The sequence below is a fragment of the Megascapheus bottae genome, chromosome 15, assembly GCF_031878675.1.
Source record: "Megascapheus bottae isolate mThoBot1 chromosome 15, mThoBot2.hap1, whole genome shotgun sequence".
NCBI classification, from domain to species: domain Eukaryota; kingdom Metazoa; phylum Chordata; class Mammalia; order Rodentia; family Geomyidae; genus Megascapheus; species Megascapheus bottae.
This window is the reverse complement of record NC_143523.1, coordinates 4,804,505-4,827,513: the sequence shown is the minus strand read 5'-3', so window position 1 is coordinate 4,827,513 and position 23,009 is coordinate 4,804,505. Positions and strand designations below refer to the sequence as shown.

General features: G+C 44.5%; 1 protein-coding gene across 1 annotated transcript in view; it reads right to left on the bottom strand.

Annotated features, from left to right (window-relative positions):
- Adam12 (ADAM metallopeptidase domain 12) overlaps nucleotides 1-23,009 on the bottom strand; it is a 252,762-nt gene that overhangs the window by 84,491 nt on the left and 145,262 nt on the right. Inside the window, exon 4 of the mRNA XM_090345624.1 lies at nucleotides 5,918-5,996. Within this exon, the coding sequence (XP_090201750.1) occupies nucleotides 5,918-5,996 (79 nt within the window). The remainder of the gene's footprint in view (nucleotides 1-5,917; nucleotides 5,997-23,009) is intronic.

Here is a 23,009-nt window from a genome sequence, read left to right as displayed (position 1 = left end):
CAGCCTTTTCTGTGTGTGTGTGGTATCAAGGAATCGAACCCAGGGCTCTGTGCATGCTAGGCGAGCACTTTACCCTCTACCACTAAGCCATGGCTTCCGGCCCGTCTGGTCTGTTTTTAATCCCCATTCTGTTCTCAGTGGCAGGTATGGGTAGTCGCTAGTTAACGCATGGGCATCAGACAAACATATTCCCAGCACATCATGGAGGGCATGGGGGAGCTCTGAGTGGTAACTCGAAGTTTCTCAGAGCTGCCTTTGTGCATGTGACCAGCACAAAGGCCCCGCCTCACCGGACCAGAAATGACAATATAATCCTTCCTTACCTGGAGCCAGCCAAGGACCAAGTCACAAGTACTTCACTTTGTCAGGACAATGGAGAGGAGAGCTAAGATCAGTGCTAGAAATTACACGACTCTGAGTTAACCAGCCGACAACGATCGCTCAGATATTAACAACCAAAACAACAGAAGCTATCATTGCCTGAGTGGGTCTTGTTTTATATGTAACTTTGAATTTAGGGAAAGTGGCTAGGAGCCGACTTTAGAAGCTGAGGAGATGAATCAGCACATTTCTTTGTTTTCCAGCCTAACTCAATAAGAAGCTGCCTCCTTCATTAAGGCTAGATCTGTCTCTTCAACACCAAAAGCAATGTGAGACCTGAGGCCCTGGGGCGGCTCAACTGTGTGGTTTTTGTGAGCGCTGCATTAGAAGACACACCTGCTCACTCCTTAAGTGACAGGATGCTTGGGAGGGCACAGGAGAAAAAGAGGAGCCATTGCGTTCCTAATCTGATGTCTTGAGAGCTAGGGGTGTCGATTAATCTGTCCCCCAGCATTTCACCTATCTAAGAGAATTCAGGATAGGCTGAAGAGGCAATCTACAATATCAAGTTAAGCACCTTTTGAGAAGGGGCCTCTGGTATATTTTGTACAGGTCAGCTTAAGCCTGGGCAGAAAAGGAAGGAAATTTTGACCTCCCTTCCTACCCCCTCTGCCAGCCAAGGTCTTGGGACCCATTCTGGGGAAGGATCTTTCTACCCAGTCACCCCGTGGGAAGATGAGGAGAAGGGAAGACTCAAGCCCCTGGTTCTGCACACACACGTCAGAAAACAGAAATAGAGTCCTATGTCTCATGGAGACAAGGACCACCAAGGATGTTGGAACCATCCATGCTGGCTGTTTTCTAAGAAGCCTGGGTTTGTAGCCTTCAGCTTTGGGACCAAAGTCCAGGGCCTGGCAGCTGTGGGGACCTCGTCTATCTAGTCTGTGTTTCTCCTGCTTCTTTACTTGTTGCATTTTTCTAATTGGTAGTGATGGCTGGGGGCTGGAGGAAGAGGAAAATGTCTAAGGAAAAGAAAATAGGACATGAAACCACCAAAATCTCTCTGGGGTCACATCTTAATTTTCTTGATCTACTATGGGGGACTGTACTGATGCATTTCTAGGCTCTCTCCCTCTTTCCCTTCCTTCTTTCCTTCCTTCCTTCCTTCTTTCCTTCCTTCCTTCCTTCCTTCCTCTCACCTCCCTTCTCCTCCCCTCCTCTCCCATCCTCTCCTCCTTCTCTTCCCTTCTTTTTTTTTTAACCAGGACTTGAACTCAAGTCTTTGCATTCTTGCTCAGCTTTTTTGCTCATGGCTGACATTCTACCTCTTGTGCCATATCCCCAGTCTGGCCTTTTGCTTGTTAATTGGAAGTGGAATCTCACAGTCTTTTCTGCTCAGGCTGGTTTGTGGATGTGACAAGGGATTTTTGGATTCTTGCTTTATAAATTATACCATTTTTGCCCATAGAGATATTTTTCTGCTTAAAAATTGCTATCTTGCTATTGGAGAGGCTTCTTTTTTCTGTAAACCTACTGATGTAGGATAGATAAGGAGACAGGACAATGAAAACCAAATAATGTTAAAAGGGACATCAGAACCAGCGTATAAAAATGGAACAACCAAAGCGGGAAGCTCCCTTCATATCACCTCTTAGGTACCGAGTTATTCAAGGGCCCTGGGTATCTATCTACCTTTTCCTCTGAGGTGTTAGGACATCCACTAATGGGCAAAGAAGAAAACTATCCCATCTCCTTCCTGTGTATAAAACAGGTCTAGATCACATGTCCCTGTCTTAGAATAACTAAAAGCCTCCATCTCAGTCATCCTCAGGCATTGTCTAATGATTAGGGACTGCTAGGTAGACATGACTCACTTGTATTCTCCCAGCTCAGAAAGTGTAAAAGCCACCACAAAGAGCAGTTACAGTCTTTATTCCCATTTCCTGTGTGGAGAATAGGAAATATCTCTCCCCTTTTCCATTGTTCTCTACTTTTTGTTTCTGTTACACTAAAGTAAGTCCTTGCTGAAACTTCTACCTTGTGAGATTCTCCTTGTTGAAAGATGTCTTGGACTGCTTTTCATGTGTGAATCTCAAGGACCTGTGAGTGTGCAGGGAAACTGAGGAAGCTGAAGAATTCCCCTCACCCCTCACCTAGTGGTAAATGGGGAGGAAGAGGAGGAGGAGAAAAAAAGAGGAGCAGGAGCAGGAGGAGGAGGAGGAGGAAGAGGGAGGAAAGAAGGAACAGAAGCAGACAGAAGAAATTTTTAATTAAGAATTGGGCTAAGAAATCTTGGTTAATTTATAATTAGATTTAAAAGTTATACTTGGATTCTTTCCATTATTTCTTTCTTATATTTGGTACATCTGGTGGGTTTTATAATTCTCTTAACATCCTTTTGAACTGATCCTTTCATCATTATGTAATGCCTCCTGGATACCTAATAATGCCTTTCCCTTTGTCAAGGTTTAGCTTTGTGGATGTCAGCAGGTTTCTAGAATTTTTCTTGGGGTTAAAGCTTGTCTGCTATTTCTTATTTCTTCCCATAACCATTTTGTATGGGGGTGTAATTCTGTAAAGTATGTATAGCTGCATTTATTTTAAATTTATTTTACCAAGTAAGTTACTATTTATTGAGTGAGACTAATAGGTTTCTCATTTTTAGCTTTTTTTATGCTTTAGATTTACTCTGTTGTTTAAATTCCTTTCCTTCCTTCATGTCTACTACTGGACTGATACATTATTTTTTTCTTTTAAAAATATTTTTGCTATCTTTAAGTAGTTGTACAAAGGAGTTGCCATTCAACAAAGCAGTTTATGAATACAGTGCATCCTGTTCAATGTCACTATTTCTATTCATTTTAAATTAGTTAGATTATACATTCTGTGTTTTTCTGTTCTTTAAAGTGTTATACTTAAAATTGCAGGGCATATTTTGCTTATCAAAGTTCAAATTTAATTAGCGTGTCTATCATTCCTTAGTTTAATACAAATTGTTAAGCTGCCTATGGCTACTCCTTTGTCTTGTTTTAAATGCTCTAATGTAGTCATGGTGCATATAATTGTGATTTCAGACAGTTTTATTCACTTTCAATTATTTTCTCTCCTCTTTCTCTGATACACTTTCCTCGCTTCTTGTTCAGTCTCCCGTCATCTTTTTTATTTGTTCTGGTACCTGGGGCTTGAAATCAGTGTTGTAGTACTCTCTCTGAACTTAGCACTCAAGGCCAGTGCTCTACCATTTGAGCAACACTTCACTTCCAGGTTTTTGCAAGTTAACCGGAGAGTCTCCTGGACTTTTCTGGCAGGGTTGGTTTTGAGCTGTCATCCTGAGTACTTAGGGCAGGAGCCACTGGCTCCCAGCATTTCCCTTTTTTATAAAGATATTCTTCACTAGTCATTTCTGGCTAAATAAACTTTGTGTGAGCATCTGACAAGGAATTCTCTTATCTTTACATGAACCTGTCTATTTTACCTTTCTTTGTGGAAAATACCTCCAAAAGAAAACTGAATATTGCAATCATTTTCTCTCTTCTTTCCAAAGTTTTAAGGCCATACCAATGAGAAATCTAGAGTGGGTTCAACTGCCATCATTTTGTCCCAATTTCTCCTTTGTCTCATGTGGCCTCAGTGTCTCTGTAAGCTATCCTGGAATATGATTTTTCCTGTTTTTGGAGGTGGTGGATTTTCTTCAAAATTTAGGCTCATCCTTACCATAGTCTCTTTCTTTTCTATTTCTTAAGATGCTTTTACACTGTTGAATTTCTTTTCTTTTCTTTTCTTTTTTTTTTTTTTGCCAGTCCTGGGCTTGAGCTCAGGGCCTGAGCACTGTCCCTGGACTTTCTCAAGTTTAGAGCTCTACCACTTGAGCCACAGCACCACTCCTGGCTTTTTTCTATGTATGTGGTACTAAAGAATTGAGCCTGGGTCTTCATAGATGCTAGGCAAGCACTCTACCACGAGGCGAAACTCCTGGCCCACTGCTGAGTTTCTAGTAAGTCTTTTCTGTTCTCTACAAATTCCTTCTCTGGTTTTGTTGTTGTTCCTGGAAGAACAAATTTATTTATTCTACCGATGCTCATTTGCAGTGGCTTTCTTTATTGTTTGGTTTGTAAGTTTGACGTGGGGCTCATCTTTAATATTATGATTATCCCCTTTCTTTCTCTGCATGAGCATCCTATGTCCTCTAGACCTGGAAACATCTCCATGGAGCTACTCTACGACTTCAGCTGGGTCCAGGGGAGCCCCAGTGACTTTGGACTGGCTTGGGAATTTCATTCTTTTGATGATACTATAATTCTGGACCCAGGCCAAGTCTATTTCCAATACACACACTGGGCTAGAAGGGGCTTTGATTTTTCTGTCTCAGTATGATCTCTTTTTAGTTAGGAATACTGGCAGACCATCTCCAGGCTCTTTGCAGATTGGAATTCGAGCTTCACACCAGAAGTGCCTCGCTGGGCAGCCAGCTTTTGTGAGCTTCTCATTGCATCCTCTGCTTCTCTTGCCCTGCCCCTAGCACCTGGATCTTCTCTCTGGCTTTTTAGCAGCATTTTGAGGTCCTACAGCTCCAACTCCTCACCATCTCTTTGTCTCTGCCTCAGACATTAACAACAATATGTATATGTTTATTCCTTGCTCAAGATTTCTATTGTCTTCCTGGCTGGAGACCTGCAGCTCTGCATGCACCCCACTGTGATCCTGGGAAGGAGACCTTTGGTACATAAGTGCCCAGTACCTAACCCAACTACCTAGAGGTAAGAGAGTGCTGGGGAGAGAACGCTGAAGAGAGAAGGGGACAGCAGGTTCTTCAGAGGCATCAACACAGTGCAAAGCTTGCTTCTGACTTCCTGTTATTAAAACCAGCACCTTTAGTTCTTTAAACCAGATAGCCTTCCTCACAGACTTTGTCTTATGCCTTTGAATCTCCATACTCACTTATGGGTTTGTAACAAAAACTAAACTGAAAAGTGGTAAATGTCATATTCCAGCAATGTTTCCCCCCCTGCCCCTTTCTCTGTACTTTGGATTGAAACAAGGCTTTCACACTCGCTACACTAGGGCTTTACCTTTTGAGCCACAACCATAGCCCTTTGGATTTTGTATTTTAGATAGGCTCTTGCTGGCTAGCTCTGTCTGGGCTGGTGTTTAATTGATATCCTCCAGTCTCTGCCTCTCCAGTAAGTGGAATTACAGGCATGGGCTACCAAGCCTGGAAGTCATAATCCTGATATAAAGTCATTTGAATATTGTGGAGGTACTCATAGAAGGTTAAGTGGAAACCACTTTCCTTACATTTTCTTTAAGGTACTTCCCCCAATGTGACAAAATTCAGACCAGACAGACTGTTTTCTAAGGCATCTCTAGCTTGTGCCCAAATCACCACCACCTAGGCCTTGGGGGGCTAGTTTCAAGGTCAGCTCTGCCACCAACTTCCACGGCTCTCCTGAAACACATGGTCAAAGCCATGCTTTCTTGGGGTACCATGGAATGCCCAGACACTGGGGCTTGCTTAGCACAAAATAGCTGGGAGGCGCAGGCTCAGATTCACTGACATGGAGATTTGGGAACCACCCGTGCATGCTGGACTACTCACAGTGTAGTTGCGGGCAAGGGAGACGTCAGTGCCATCTTGCAGATAATGTGTTTCCGTGAAGCTGCTCCCAATGAGACCTCTGTGGAAACAAGTACAACACAACAGGATGAGTGTGCACTGGGCTGGCATGGTCGCTGAGGATCTGACCACATCCTTATCTGACAGGTAATGCACAGAGGCCCTCACAAGGCCCTCACCTACTCAGGTTGCTGTGGGAGGATTCAGAGATCTAGCTAAGCTGAGTGCTTTAAACAGCAATCACAAGGCAAGAAGGTGGAGCTGTCTGCCCCTCCCCTCATCTCCATCCTCAGAGTAAGCGCTCTACATCCCTGGCTCTGCTGGGATTCACCTCATTTCCACTCAGTCTCCCAAGAGGAACCCATGACCCAAGCGGAGCCAATCACAAGTCTCCCCTACAGCCTGCTGTGAACTGGGATTTCTGGGGAAGAGGTGTGCCCTCTTGATCTCAAGGCTCAAGCTGCCTTTGAAAGACCTTTTGGGGAGGAGTTTTGGGGAGGGGAACTGGCATCAGCTGTGGCTTGGCATACATAGGGGCCTCTGGAACGAGGTGGGGGCATTAGGTAATGTGGCTGGTCGCCCCTTGGGGCCTGGAGTCTGTGGCTGGCACTTCCTAATGCTGGAACTCAGAGGTGACATTAGGAAGGACACAGGCTCCATAGAAGAGTCCCTCCTTGGGCTTCTGGATGCCCTTGCTGCCTGGCCCCCCACTTCCTCCCTATCACTCCTGGCATACACACAACCCGTCCCTCCTCCCCCCTGAACAGGCAACTGATGTTTACAGTCTCTCAGTGCACTTGGACAAGCAGAATCTTTCTTCTTCTTCTTTTTTTTTTTTGAAGAGCATGCCTTTGATTTGGGAGTTTAATGGTTCCATACAGTACATTCATATAAAAATGTCACTAGACAGTTCTTGTCAATGAACACCTGAATATATTATGGATATCTGTTCTTGGAAGTTAAGTCTTATGTATGTGTAGGCTTTGGTGACTTCTTTTCCTGGAAGCTGTTTGCTGTTCAGAACAACCACCCCCAACTATCTGCTGCAGATTTACCTTATCATGTTATTATTCCACAAATTACAAAATTTCTCATAGATGACTTTTAGTGATTCTTTTTACTGGAATGTAGAAACATAACTCCAAATGCTCTCACAACAGGGACGAACCAAAAAGAGCCTTAATAAAACACAGTACACGGTAAACAACAATCACAACCAATAACAAAGCCCCATAATTCAAAACCATGATCCATATTTTCTAGGTACTAAAATGAATATCCTTTATCAGGCATCATCTGTTCCGGAATCACAGCAAATTACATGTAGAGGCAAGATGCAGAGATAACCCTCGTCACCACCAGCCTGCGTCCCACATGCCCCGTAGAATGTTTCAGATGGCTGGAACCACAGACCTAATCGGTTTAAGTCCTTGGCTCACTGGATCATTTTATGAAGTAGCAGGCAGTATCCTGTGAAAGAAGCTTGTGGATGTATAAAACGAGAAGGAAAGGAAAACATGACAAGAATTCAAATGATCTTGGCTCGGCTGGACATTTGTTTAGAACTGTGTCTTTGCAATTATTTATCTTTTCTATTGGAGGAAAATGTTGGCATCACCTGGGAAATAATTTATGCTCTGACTTCCTTTGAATTGAGTTTGCTATTATGAGAGGGTCTCACCATGTGACCCAGGCTGGCTTTGAACTTGCAATCCTCCTGCCTTAGCTTTCCAAATGCTGGCCTCACAGGTGCTCCACGAAACCCAAAAGCACACCTGCTCTCCCATCTCAAAATTCCAGAGAGCACACTCACCCTCCATCTCCTCACCATCAGGATCACACCCTCCATCTCCTCACCATCAGGAGCACACCCACCCCCCATCTCCTCACCGTCAGGATCACACCCACCCTCCATCTCCTCACCATCAGGATCACACCCACCCTCCATCTCCTCACCGTCAGGAGCACACCCACCCTCCATCTCCTCACCATCAGGAGCACACCCACCCCCCATCTCCTCACCGTCAGGATCACACCCACCCTCCATCTCCTCACCATCAGGATCACACTCACCCTCCATCTCCTCACCATCAGGAGCACACCCACCCCCCATCTCCTCACCGTCAGGATCACACCCACCCTCCATCTCCTCACCGTCAGGATCACACCCACCCTCCATCTCCTCACCGTCAGGATCACACCCACCCTCCATCTCCTCACCGTCAGGATCACACCCACCCTCCATCTCCTCACCGTCAGGATCACACCCACCCTCCATCTCCTCACCGTCAGGATCACACCCACCCTCCATCTCCTCACCGTCAGGATCACACCCACCCTCCATCTCCTCACCGTCAGGATCACACCCACCCCCCATCTCCTCACCGTCAGGATCACACCCACCCTCCATCTCCTCACCAGGATCACACCCACCCTCCATCTCCTCACCATCAGGATCACACCCACCCTCCATCTCCTCACCATCAGGATCACACCCACCCTCCATCTCCTCACCGTCAGGAGCACACCCACCCCCCATCTCCTCACCGTCAGGATCACACCCACCCCCCATCTCCTCACCGTCAGGATCACACCCACCCTCCATCTCCTCACCGTCAGGATCACACCCACCCTCCATCTCCTCACCGTCAGGATCACACCCACCCTCCATCTCCTCACCGTCAGGATCACACCCACCCTCCATCTCCTCACCGTCAGGATCACACCCACCCTCCATCTCCTCACCGTCAGGATCACACCCACCCCCCATCTCCTCACCGTCAGGATCACACCCACCCTCCATCTCCTCACCGTCAGGATCACACCCACCCTCCATCTCCTCACCGTCAGGATCACACCCACCCCCCATCTCCTCACCGTCAGGATCACACCCACCCTCCATCTCCTCACCGTCAGGATCACACCCACCCCCCATCTCCTCACCGTCAGGATCACACCCACCCCCCATCTCCTCACCGTCAGGAGCACACCCACCCTCCATCTCCTCACCATCAGGATCACACCCACCCTCCATCTCCTCACCGTCAGGAGCACACCCACCCTCCATCTCCTCACCATCATGGTGTAGTTATGACTAGCCTCCAGCTTGTCACCATCAGAACATCCTATGGGTATTTAAATCTTGACACTCACCCAGTGACGCTGAATACTTTTACATGTAGCAGAGCAACAGAATCTCAGTGTCACAAAAAAATTTTCCTGAGGTCACCCAGCTATATGGCAGTGGCATTGGTCTTAGGTTTTCAGATGCTAAGACCTCTTCAGCTGCACCTTTGTAATTTAAAAACCATGGCTCCTACCCCTCTGTCCTGTGTGGGCTCTGGCAGGCCACTTTGGAGAATGGGTCTGTCTAAGTAAACAGCTGAATCTAGGGTGAAGAGGGGCTGAGCTCTGATGCATCTTTTAGGTGGGCTGGTGCTGAGCAGTGTCGAGTAATTCTCTTTTCCTTCTAGGCCCAATTCTGACGCACAAAGGCCTTTAGTCACTATCTGCAGAATGCTTGGGCAGATAGAGTCCTAAGTGAGGACAAGTTGAACAAGAAGGCGCATCCACCTTCCAGGTGCATCTTTGGCTGCAGGATAGTGATGGGGTGAAGTAGATGTCTGACTGTCTCCTTCTTCTGCAACCTTGTGCATAAGATTTGACTTTCATGCTGGAGCTTCCATAACAGGAATGAGAGAACTTCCCTTTCAGGGTTCTTACAAAGACAATAACCTTAAATGTGTCTAAGCATATCTGACTACATTGCATGCTGAATAAATGTAAGCGATATTCTCATTCCTCAGTTCCATTCCTCTGTGACCTGACCTTCTGTGAGAGCCTAAGCAGACTCTGGGTCCGTTCTGCCATCATTCCTGCTCATTTCTCATAGGACAGCTGTGGTGAAGCTTTTAAAGAGAATCTGTGATCATATCATTCCTCTATTGGTGCCCTGCGGCTTACCGAACCCAGGGTCAGGTTCATACACAGCGGTATGGACTGGCAGTTACCCACTCCCTCCCAGCCTCTCTCTCCAAGGCTGCACGATTCCCTTTGGCTCCTCAAGGCCTCTGCCCTTTTCTTGGTCCAATGCCATCTTCTCTCCTCCTTTGTCTGACCAGGCTCTGGTAACACCTGCCCCACAGAGCACTCCACCAGAGGCCCTTTCTTGGCCTCTCTTCCAGGACCCTGACTGTTTTCTGAGTATGTGTTACCATTTGTGTTCTTCACAGTGGGGTCCCTTTGCATCCTCAGCCCTTCTCCTGGCACCTGGCTCTTGGTAGGTGCTCAATGGATATTTAGTTGAATGGCTGTGATAATTATATACCCAATGGAATTTTACTCATCCATTTGAAAAAAAATGATATTGTACCATTTGTAAAGAAATGAGAAGCCCTGGAAAAACTTACTTTAACTACGGTAAGTGAGGCCCAGAGAGACCAAAGATGCATGTTTTCCCTTATATGTGGAAACTAAATTTAGCTTATAAACTCATAAGTAAATATATTAGATGATATGCAAGCATATACAAACATATTAACTGAAATACGGTAGACTCAAGAGAGAGCTCAAGTAGTGTAATTCCTTAGAAAGCCATAATCAAAGTTCAGCAAAGTAAAACACCCGAAATTGGGTGCTCGAAAGAGGTGGGGTGGGGTCAAGGGGGAAGGGGGGGACGGATGATGGTGAAGAGGATGAGAGGAGGAGAAAGCAGACAAGAATCCAATGTAGAGCCTGCCTAATTCAAAAGAGGGAAGGTGAGGAGGGGAGGGATGGGTGAGGATATTTAAAGGGGTGACATTGATGAAGACATATTGTATTCCTAAACTGCTTTGTTAAAATGACAACTCCTTTGTACAATTACTTAAAGATAATAATAATAATGATAATGATAATAAAAAGAATGAGAGAAACCCAGAAGGTGCTTGTGGTTGGCTACTATTTCATCCTATGAGAAGGAACTTTTTCCTACTCCAAAAATAACACCCCTACCTGACCTCCTGACAGACTAAAGATGCTCTGATTCTTTTTTTCATATATTTTTATTGTAATTAATAGAAGGGTTACATTATATTCACCAGATAGAAGGTGTATTACTTCATAAACACTGATACCCTTTCTCAGGTCTTGGTCCCCATTTCCCTCCCCAAGGTGCTCTGATTCTTGAAAGTTCCATCAGCTCTCATTTATATAGTGGAATAAAAGTGTATGACTTAAAAATACATCTTCAAGGGACACTTTCTTTAACTGCTAGCATTAAAAAACATTTAGCCAAATGATTAGAAACCATCAAAGCAGAACACCTTTTAATCCTTGGAAGAGACCCTTGAGCCTTGAGAAAGGAAGAACTGAGCTCTGCTATGTCTCCGCCAGCCCTGGATGCCAGCTGCCGTCTGAGGCTCCTCAGGCCAAGCTAAGAGCCCAGCAGACCTCAGGTCTGAAGACCGGTAAGCAGTTTCCCAGTAAGCTGGATGCATTTCAGCCCCACTGAGTGGTGAAGAACTTTTATTAATTGGTGCTTGGAGGCTGAGGGGGAGTTTCTTGGCCTCAGCGGAAGCCAGCCAGCCAGCCAGCTCCTAGGCAGACGCACAGACTAGCCAGCTGGGCTCTCTTAAGCGCTGACCTACATTGAACCAAACTCACAGAATGTGTGTTAGATCAAATTTGTTCTTTTCTGCTTGCTCAAAGACAGTTCTGCTCTGCAAATTTCCATGCCATCGCTGCCAGAGATAGATACCAGGCGGGTTCTTGTGCAGAGACAAAGACCCTCACTTCTACATGATTTCCAAAGTGGCTCACAGAAGAGCTCAAGTGTGCTTGGCTTCGGACATTTCCCTTTCATGGGGGAGCAGTGAAAAGAGGCCCCCAAGGACGCAGAGCAATCTGCCAGTGAAGTGCACCTCCTTAGCTGTGGGCCCATCACTTCTGCTCAGATCCTGAGGTTGAATAAAGGCAAAAAAGAAGCCACAGGGGTTTGCCAGCCAAGAAATGGGCATCACTGCCTACAGGCACCACTGCCTGTGAGAATCATTAAAATGCGAGATGGACAAGTCTTTGAGACAATGAGAGGTTGTAAAGTATAAAACTGTAAACTGAATCCGTGAATCCCAACTGAATGCTAGTTGCTGGTTTCTTTGGGGGAAGTATTGTCTGCCATGTACGAAAGAAACTCCAAGAAGTAGTGCTTGTAATCTCTGAGCTGAGTCTATGTCCCAGTAAGTATTCTCCAAGTGCTTAGTCGATTTACTCCCCAATTAGCAAGGAACAGGAGCTTTACCTTTTTCTTTTTCTTTCTTTCTGTTGAGACTGGAAGGGTTTTGTGCTTAAATGAAATATTGCTGAGAGAGCCACGTAGCAGGAGAGGGCAGGCCAGTGACAAGGGACCAGTGATGGATTTCTCTCCAGGATAAAGAACTTCCCCACCAATGTTCCCACAGCTGACCTCTGAACTCCTCTCCTCCTCCTCCTCCCTCCCCCACCTCAGGGCAAAAGGGCACTTTTCACAATGACATAATTTCTCTCTCAGCTCCAGCCCCATAGGTCACCAAAGAGCTTGGCTATTTTCTAAGAGCTTATTTCCTCGGAAGACTGAAGTAGTTGAGTCAGAACGGTGGGTGGCAATATTTGATGTGACGTTCATTTATTCTGAGGGCAGGGCAGTAAGAATTACCTTGTGGATTTTGTTAAGTAATGCAATACATGAGAAAATATTAACCTGAGCCATGAACACCAGCGAGTTTTAATAAGTATCACGGTCTTAAGTTGTAAAATTAGTTAAAAACCACGACAGGGGTGATTAGTTGGTTTATTTTTTGATTGAAGCCATAATCTATTACATTTATGAAATCTCTGGAGTTCATTTGCTGTGCAGGCATTGTAATACATTACTTGTGGTACATTTTTAAAAAGCTGCTGGTGCTGGGGTAGCGACAAATCTTACAGCTCGAGGTCGACACTAGAGCTATTTTCTTTGAATTGTAGCTTCTCTTCTGCAGTATCTGGGTAAGATGTTCTGGGCACAGAGAAAAAACAGATTCTTGCCCAGAACAAACCTTCACTTCCCTGGATGGATGTGGGCCAGAAAATAAAAGACAATCATGCCTCCAATCGTTTTGGCTTCCAAACCTTGAATCTGTTATTCAGATGACCATGTTGGGTTTTCTTCTAAGAAGAAACAAAAGAAAAACAAGAATACTTCCTAGGAAGAATCCAGCAAGCAGAATTCAGATGGGATTTATGGTTTCATTTCCACACCACAATCTTGCCTGCAAAGTTGGGAACTGAGATTACATCATGTGTGCTACTAAACTCATATTCTAAAAACATGCTCCAGAAAGACGTTCCTCATTAAAAAGCTGAAACCTTTCCATGCGTCTGGGGGGAGAAGTAGAAATTGCTAAATATGTTGATGAGGAGGGAGGCAGAGTGTAATGATTAAAAAATGTAATTTTCAATGATCTGCCTCACTAATCCCTGCTAATAGTTCCATGAAAAAAAATACCACCATCACCTGCAAGCTTATTGAATTAATCAAGGCTTCTTGAGGTCAGAAAACAATTATGCATAGTGCGCTTTTTATAGTCCAAGCTGGGGAATCAGATCGATGGATAAAATGCCATTTATGTTCTTTATTTTACCTCTAAGTGTGGATAATTCCAAACTCAAACAGTCTGTAGGTCAGAATACTGCTTGGCCCAGATCATTTGAATCAGGATTAGTTATTGGATGATCCTGTAGAGTTTTTAATTTTGTTGGGTGTGTGCTGGGGTAAGAGAGTGTCCGTGTTATTCCAGGAAGGCGTACAGGGTGTGAAGGAGTACAGTGCCACAGTGCCAAGTGTCTGTTTACGATGACCTCGGGGAGGGTGAAGTAGCAGGATGTGAATGTGGCACAGTAAGTGCTGCCCCTGGGTGACAGGCACATGCATGGATTTGTTCTTCTTGACCCTAGGGGCTGGAGAGTTGCTGGCCCCAGGTAGCAGAGGCTGTCTGATAGCACCCAGTCCACCCCCACCAACTAGGCAAATGGGGAACAATCCCCATTTGTGACAACCACAGATAACCCCCAGCATTGCCCATCGTCCCCCAGAGGTGACATCTCCCTCAGCTGAGAACCTCTATGAAGGACCATGAGTGAACAAAAATATTTTGTTAATTGAGCTCCTTTTTGGACATAATAACCACCAGGAACTTTTTTAATTGTCATTGTAGAGTTGATCTACAGAGGGGTTGCAGTTACATGAATCATGTAAAGACCAATGAGCATAATTCTTTTCGCACCATGTCTCCCCCTCTATTGCTTTCTCGGGTTTTTCCCTCCTGTCCTCACCCACAAGATGTACGGTTCATTTTCTACATACAGTCTAGTGAGTACCATTATTGTGATATTGTATTTGTTCACTCCTTCACACCTTTTCTGTGCCTGCTTTCTGTGTCCCAAATACAAACAAACAAAGTAGACAAAAGGAAAAGAAAACAAAACAATGACAATTAAAAATGTCTCTTGTTCCCTTTGCTTGGACTTCATTTCACAGAATATTGTTTTATGTGATGACACACACACATCCATTGAGCCTTTGTCAACCACTCCTCTGCATAGCCTCCTTTGGCCTCAGTGTGTGAATGTCTAGAGTCCTATATAATTTATCATGTCCCCATGTGTGTACATATATACATATATATACAATTCAGTGTGTTTACTTGTAGATTTATAGGCATATTTTAGCTCTGAAATATACTTAAAGCCCCCCAAAATAAACTCCCCCCAAATAAATCTCAAATCTCAACAAACCAATCAATAAATGGGCTAAAGACTTAAAGAGAAACTTCTCAGAGGAAGAAATAAGAATGGTCAATAGACACATAAAGAAGTGTTCAACATCTCTGGCAAAATGAAATGTAAATCAAAACAACATGGAGATTCTACCTCATTCCAGTTGGAATGGCCATTATCAGGAAAACTAACAATAACAAATGCTGGCAGGGATGTGGCTAAAAGAGAACTCTATTACACTGTTGGTGGGAATGTAAAGTTATTCAGTCACTCTGGAAAGCAGCATGGAGGTTTCTTAAAAGACTGAACATTCAGCTCCCTATGATCCAGCAATCCCCACTCTTGGGGACCCAATAGATCACAAACAAGGCCACACTAAAGCCTCCAGTACAACCATGCTCATTGCAGCACTGTTTACTATAGCCGACATATGGAATCAACCCAGATGTCCCTCAGTGGATGAACATAACAAGAAAATGTGGTATAGATACACAACAAAATTCTACTCAGCCATAAGAATGGTATTGTATCATTCATAAGGAAATGGAGAGACTTGAAGACATTATATTAATAAGCCAGACCCAAAGGAAAGATTCCTGAGGCGTGTCACAGAGTGTACCTGGGCCTAGAAACCAGAAAACTCACATAGCTAGGACCCTGTCAGAACACAGGAGGGCAGTGGACCCTTCCGACTTAGGGAATCCACATCTCAGAGACTTGGGTCAGGAATGTGTATATTTATGAGGAATAGTCAAATTTATTTGAGGATAACTTCAACCACACACATATCTGTCTGCTGACCCGTCTATCTCCCTACCTGTCACCTATCTATCGTTTATCATCCATCTAGGTACATATCTATCACCTATCTACTTATTATTATCTATCAGCCTATCTACCTACCACCCACCCACCCACGTATGTATGTATGTATGTATGTATGTATGTATTATCTATCACCCATTTATCTTTTACCTAGCTTCATCTACTGTTAAATTTTATTCCATCTGCTTTGCCTCTCGCTTTTTCTGTCTACCTATACCTTCTTGCACCCAGTCACAATTTCCTAAAATACTCGGGGGCTACTTACCCTCCAGTAGTTTAGTAACAGTTGCAAGGCATTTTCTGGGCACTGTCATCTCCTTCTGCTCATCCCAGCACAGCTGTCAAGGGTCAGGTAAGTGTCAGCCACACACGGGATGCCTTCATTCCCCACTGCCGTCTGAGCATGCCTGTGGATCTGTGCTCTTCTCCCCACCTGTACGTCCCCCACCTGCAGAGTCCTGTCAAGATCAGGTCTTGCATTCATTCCTTATGTCCTGTTGTGTTTCCCAAACAACCTGGAGATGCAACCCGCATCATCACATTCATTCAGTACTTTTGAAGTGGCCACAGACCTGCGAGATGGTGGCTACAACGTGAGCTTACCATCCTTTTCCCATCGCCCTGCCCTCTTTACCCAAGTCCCTTTGATTGTGGATTATCTGCACTACTTTGTATCTTTTCTGACAATGACAGGAATGTGAGGTAGAGAGTCTCCTCCCGTTTCTCAGCTGAGGATAAGTGGACACGTCTGGTCTCCTGGTGATGGGATTGAGGCTATGCCCTATCATCTACAATCTTTCCAGGAAGACAGATTTCCAGCTGGGGTGCTGCACGGGGCTGTGTCCATCACCAGTGTTCCTTGCAGCATGGCCTGTGAGCAATGGCTATCTGTCCAGGCCCGAGCTGAGAGGGTCCTGTGCGCTTGCAGGAGAAGTGGGGTGACCCTGGAGAGAAGTGGAGGGCCCAAAGGAGGAAGATGAGGAGGAGGAGGGGGAGGAGGAGGAGAAGGAGGAAGAGGAGGAGGAGGAGGGTGGGATGCCTCAAGCCCAGAGGCCTGCACAGGGAAGGATGGCAGTCACAGGTGCCCAGGCGGGGAGCGGCCCTCGTGGGGCCTGGTTGAGCCTGGGGCCCACCCGGCCGGCCCGGCCGCACAGCCAGGTGCTGAGAGCTCTCGCTCTCCCTGGCCTGGGCCTGCTCTTCCTAGGGCAGCTCCACCCGAAGAGTATTATTATTTAATCGCAACGACAACAACGGCTTGGGAAATTAAAACCAACACAGGCAGAGCACAAGAAGAGCTTCCTGGGGGCTTTTATTTTAAACATATGTTCCTGAGACAGTTGCGAAGCCTGCCGGGAAGATGACATCGAGTCTATTTTCCTCTTTCTGTGAACACAGTTTGCTTTGGAAAGTCTTCTGCCCCCCACCCCTGCCACTCCCCCAAACAATCAAGGGCTGTGCATGGAGCTCTGAGCCTGCCCTGAAAGGGAGAGGCAGGGCCTCCATTCCCATTCCGGCATTGCAGGGGGCCATGGATTCATGCCAGGAAGCCCCCCCACTGCCATGTAAAACCCAGGGTCTTCTCTTCCCTGACCTTTGCAAGATGGCCCTGTAAGGTCAGATGACCAAGCACAGACACCACTTCATGTGGTGATTGTGCTGAGCATCGGGAAAGGCCCATCCTTCTGCCTTCCGCACACCACAGATGATGTCTACAGGAGCTTTAGCCCACCATGGGTCCCAGGACCAGAGTCACAGAGCCCAGAAGCTAATCAAACAAAGACATGGAGCTAGCTCAGTGAAAGGACTGCGCGCATGATCCCAGGAGAGTCTCAGAAAAGAGACCTCTGTAGAAGAAGCATCAGGAGTCAGCAGGCACCTGTCCCTTTCCAGCCCTGCTTGCCTGCCTTTGCTTCCAGAAGCTTAGGAGTCGAGGGAGATGGGGTAAGCATGGCTTTCCATCCAAGGCCATGAGTCAAAATGTTGGCTCTGTTAATCTTCAGGGTGGGATTCATCATCTCTAGACCTCTTAGGGGATTCATTTATACGTGATATAAAATAGTTTATTGTCATTTTAAATAAAGACACTGAATGGAATTTAAGACATACGAAGATGGGAGAGAATATAAAACCAGGAATGGCAGGATGCTGTAATTCCAAGGAGAACTCTGAATCATTCAGTCTAGTTTGTGTTTAGAAGAAGCAAACCGCTGAATTAAGTATATTCAGTCTTATTTGTCTTTCACAGAGTAATGCAGTTCTTTTGTTTTGATTGGGTAGCAAGCAGTAGTGTAACTAAAATATGGTAATCTTCTAGGGGAAATGTAATGATCTTATAAAAAAAAAACAAATGGGGTAAGAACTTAATTCTTACAGGCTCTGAAGCAAATAAGAGCATAGAAACTCATAGGGTTAATCCTGAGACAGCTCTTCAATGAGTTGGCAGTAGACTGGATACTTCCCTGTTCCCATTTATGGCAGAGGCCCAGGGAGAGCAGTATGAAAAGAAATGCACATTCTACATTCAAATAAGAGCCATCTTATCTGTAGAATGGACCTGTCACTGTGTCCTATTGTTTAACAGGGCATGCCACAACTCAGAGCATGAGAAAGGGGTCCAGTCCCAGTGCACTGGGTATTCATTCATGGCTGGATGTGGCCACAGATGCATTATGAGAAAAGTTTTGAAAGCATTTATGAAAGGAGAGACAAGGGTGTCAGAAAACACCAAGGAACATAGAATTGCTTTGGCTAGGAGAAGCAGAGAAGAGAATACTCAATTATCAATGCAAAAGTAAACAGGGAATCAAAAGGTAAGAGATGTGAAAGTTTTAAAGTGTCCTTTCCAACAAGTGCAAGACCCTACACTCAAAATTCGTAGCAAGGAGTCAGAGCATGGCCTAGTGGCAGTGTGCTCACCTAGCATGCACAAAGCCGTGGGTTCAATTCCCCAGAACCACGTACGCAGAAAAAAACCAGAAATGGTGCTGTGGCTCAAGTGGCAGAGTGCTAGCAAAAAGTGTCCAAGGACAGTGCCCAGGCCCTGAGTTCAAGTCCCAGGACTGGCAAACAAAACAAAACCAACAAAAACACCCATAGCAAGGGAGGAACAGATTCTCAGATCTCAGCCTCCCGAGTAGCTAGGATTATAGGTGTGAGCGACCAGTGCCTGACTAAGGGCAGAGGTAATTTTATGAGCACATTCTCACTTGATACCATGACTCCCAAAGGCCCTTGATGCTGACCTTTCGCTAGAGACAACAGCAAAGACACAAAGATTTTCTAGCTTAAGCTCACACATTTAGTACATGCAAGATGCAAGCCTGGATTGGGGCCTAAACTAATCTCCCTCCAGAACCTGCTTTAACATTTTTTACAGAAGATTGGAGATTGTGATAGTCATAGGTTTTTGGCTTTGCTTTTTCTTTCCAATTAGTTATTTTAAAGACAAACATAAACAACATTTGGTTTAAGAATTTGGAAAGGAAGCCTAAGGGTAGAACACAGATACCAATCAGCAAATACACAAAAATAACTATAGTACAGTGAATTTGGGGAAAAAAATCCTTGGATAATAAAATTAAGGGCTACCTCAAGCTTGATAGCGCTGCAAAGAAGAACGGGGATTCAGCGGGTCCCACAACATTCTCCTCCATTTACAGACTATGGCAAAGAAGAAAGGAAGGTTTCCACTTGCACAGAGATACCTGGACACAGGTAATCAATCCACTTCTTAATTCAACCTTATTAAATAAGAAGTTAGGTGTGTTTTAAGTGAATGAATTATTCTCAGTTGGAGTAACGTGTGAGTCTCTAAATTTAAGATTTTTTAAAAACCCTAACTGAGCAAACTTTTGGGTTGGATTTATAACTATTATTGACACTTAAGGGTCATACAAAGATCCAGTGTCTACATCAAAGTCAGGCACTACAGCCACGTGAGTAGACTTTCCTATAGAAAAAAGATGTGTATTTTATATGAAGAGTAAATGTGTTCTTAGAGTAATGAAAAAATTTAACCAATGTGGTCATGAAACATGATAGAGCAGAGGAGCCCTTAGTTGATAACACAGTTCTATTGATTCATGTTTTTGAGGAATTAAGGGAATTTTATACCTTAAATTCAAATAAACAATACTAGAGAAACTGAGAAATAACTGTATATCTCTTTCACATTATCCCAGTCCTCTCTGGAGGTATTACGATTATAATTGTTTATCTGAACATCTTTGAGATAATTCTGCATCCAGACATTGAAAACCTGTACACGTTGCCAGAATCTCTTACATAGAAAAGATCGATACATAAAAAGCAATGCATTCTCATGTAGGCTTATTAAAAAACAGTTGCTCTTGACTTGTATGATATCGTCAGTTCTAGAGCAAAATAAAAACAGGCTTCAGGCTGGGGAGAACATCAAAGGAGACAAAGATAAAAAAGAGATACTAACCAGCAACATTTCATAGTGAATGGATTTGTAGATAGGACTTCGTAGAAAACTAAAAGTGAGGTTTCTGTTGCAATACGTGGAGCTGTCAGCATCCATTTACACAGCCCCAGAATGTGGCTGTGCAGGCTATTCTCTAGAATGTCACAAGACACTAATAGAAATGGTGAGGGTTGACAACCCTTCCCTGCACTCTGCCACCTATTTTGGAAAAGCCTCAGCAAGTAATGGCACCTTCAGTGGTATTCAGTGGCACCTTCATTCTGCAAGATCTACTAAACACATACCACATTCTTTATAGATTGGACTTACAATGAGTTGGTCAATATCTAAATGCACTTCCAACTGTCCCACCAAGAGTGGCATGATCAGGGAAAAACACAGAAGCCTATCATAGAGAGAGAGCAGAGCGACTTAGAAAAATCATACTGTGTGTGGGAACAGGTTGCAATCTTTGAGGGCAAACTGATGTTATGGAGTCCCCAGTACTCTTTCTGTCTTTTTTCTTTTTGTCAGTTGTAGGACTTGAACTCTGGGCCTGGGCGTTGTCCCTGAGCTCTTCAGCTCATTGCTACCACTCTACCCCTTGAGCCACAGCACCACTTCTGGCTTTCTAGAGCCTAATTAGAGGTAAGAGTCTCATGGACTCTTATGTCCAAGACCGGGCTGGCATTGAACCGTGATCTTCTGAGCTCAGCCTCCTGAGTAGCTAGGATTATAGGTGTGAGCCACTGCATCCATGCTCTTTCTGTCTTTTGATCTTATGTAGGTGACAAGGGCAAATTTGTTAATTAATTCAATAAACACTGAATGCCTATACCTGACACTCAGGGAAATGGATGGATTAGACCATGTTCTGAGAACTCAAGGGCCCTCCATGTCTATACAATATCCACCCCGTTATTACCAAGAAAATGCAAATATAAAAGATAATGATCCTAGAAGCTCTGCTATACATTTCTGATTTTTTTTCAACAACGTAAGGTACCACCAGTATCCTAACTTACACAGAAGACTGATGCTTGGAAAGATAAAGAATGTCTAGGGCCAGGAATTTGGCCGAGTGGTAGAGTGCTTACCTAGCATGCATGAAGACCCAGGTTCAATTCCTCGGTATCACATACATAGAAAAAGCTGGAAATGGTGCTGTGTCTCAAGTGATAGAGCTCTAGCCTTGAGGAGAAACCTAAGGGCGATGCTCAGGTCCTGAGTTCAAACCCCAGGACTGGCAAAAAAAGAATGTTCTATGGTCCATCTCTGTAGCAGGTGGCCAAACTAAATATTGAATCTGAGCTCTCTGACTACAAGGCTCCAGGTCTAAGCTACAGCAAGGATCATAGTAAGGAAAATCCTTTGTTATCTGTTCAGTTTTCTGTACCCAGTCGCTGGGTTCTTCCATTCTGTGGGACATACATCAGAAACTAGCCTCAGGAATAATCACATTGACTTGGATTGATCTAGTACTTGCAGGAATAGAGGTGTGTGTGTGTGTGCATGCGTGTGCATGTCATGCTCATTATCATACTCTAGGAAAAGCAAACATAAAGCAATGAAATGTTAAGCAGGAAAAAATGTAGGCAATCTAAATGTAAAAGGTAAGCTTGGTAATTTCTATTTTTTCCTCAGCATTTTATCCAAAGAAAGATAAGCTCTAGTGTCTATCTAGCATTTTCCTCCAAAGGATTTAAGACCAAGTAGCAAAAATGTACCTCATTTTCCTCATCTAAATATGTATGAGGCTCTAATTTGCTTTTGCATTTGAAGCTATTGATCCGTTCCCCGAATGTTATCATAGACAAAGAAGCGTTTGGAAAGAAGGCCGAGGGGTAGTGCATTTGTTAGGTTGTCGGTTACAGTTCCTTTGTGGCACTGTTCTGCCAGAAAGAGGATCACTATTATTAGTGTAATCATACTCAATATACTTGCACCATTCAACATTAGCCAGAAACATTCTGGAAGAGGAAGAAGTGTACGAGCTTGGTATCAAAACAATGGTTAAAGTACTTTGTAAATATAAAAGCAAATTGTGCTACAACGATTTTGATCGTGATTTTATTAACTTAAAATGATTCTAACCATTAAAGTGATATAGATTTCATAGACCATGCCCTGCTTAATTCATTGTGATAAATATTATTTTACCAGTAAGCAGAATATTTATATCTGTCAATTTGCAGTCCTGTTCACCCATCCATGTATTCAGACATCAATGCATCTATCCACCCGTGCATCCAATACTGCCATCCACCCTCTTGCCTGTCCATTCATCTATCTATCCATCCATCCATCCATCCATCCATCCATCTATCCCTCTCTTTGTCTCATGCAGTCATCCAGCCAACTGCTGCTCATCTACCCACTCTCCACCCACCTTCCTACTCCGGCATCCCAGTCATCTAGGCACCCACATATCCATCATTAATTGTGAGTGTACTATGACAAGGCGCTACATTGAGAGAAGTGAAAGCTGGGCCAACTAGGTTGTAGATAAAGAGGGAGAGGAGAGCCGGGAGAGAGACATATTATGGGGTTTTATCTCCATTTCTTATTTGGATAAAATTTCAGATTTAGATTTGCCTTCACTGATATCACACTGCTTCACCTGGCCCTGAGCCTGCACCTCACAGTCAGATCAGGCCCCCACCAGCAGTCCTTCTGGGCTCCTGATGTGGAAGCAGCTGGAATCCTCTGGGAGACTTGGACCTTTCCCTGCCTTTAATTGCATGGCCTGCTTGTACAGTCTGCTGGCTGTAGAGGATCTTTCTCTCTCAGATGGTGGCAGTGTGTGCAACCCTTCAGGAGTCATTTGAAGAGAACGATAAGGAAAACAAATCAAGGTGGATATGACACCTCCAGTAGTACTGGCAATGCAACTCAAGTGACAACTGGATGACTAGATGACATGGGAGGGAAATGGTGGCGCTCTGAACATGCAGTAATCTGCCTGGTGGCTGAAAAGTTTCCATGGACATGGCTTCTCATGAACAATCCACCACCAGGCAGCTTACTGCATGTTCAGACAGCCTGAAGTAC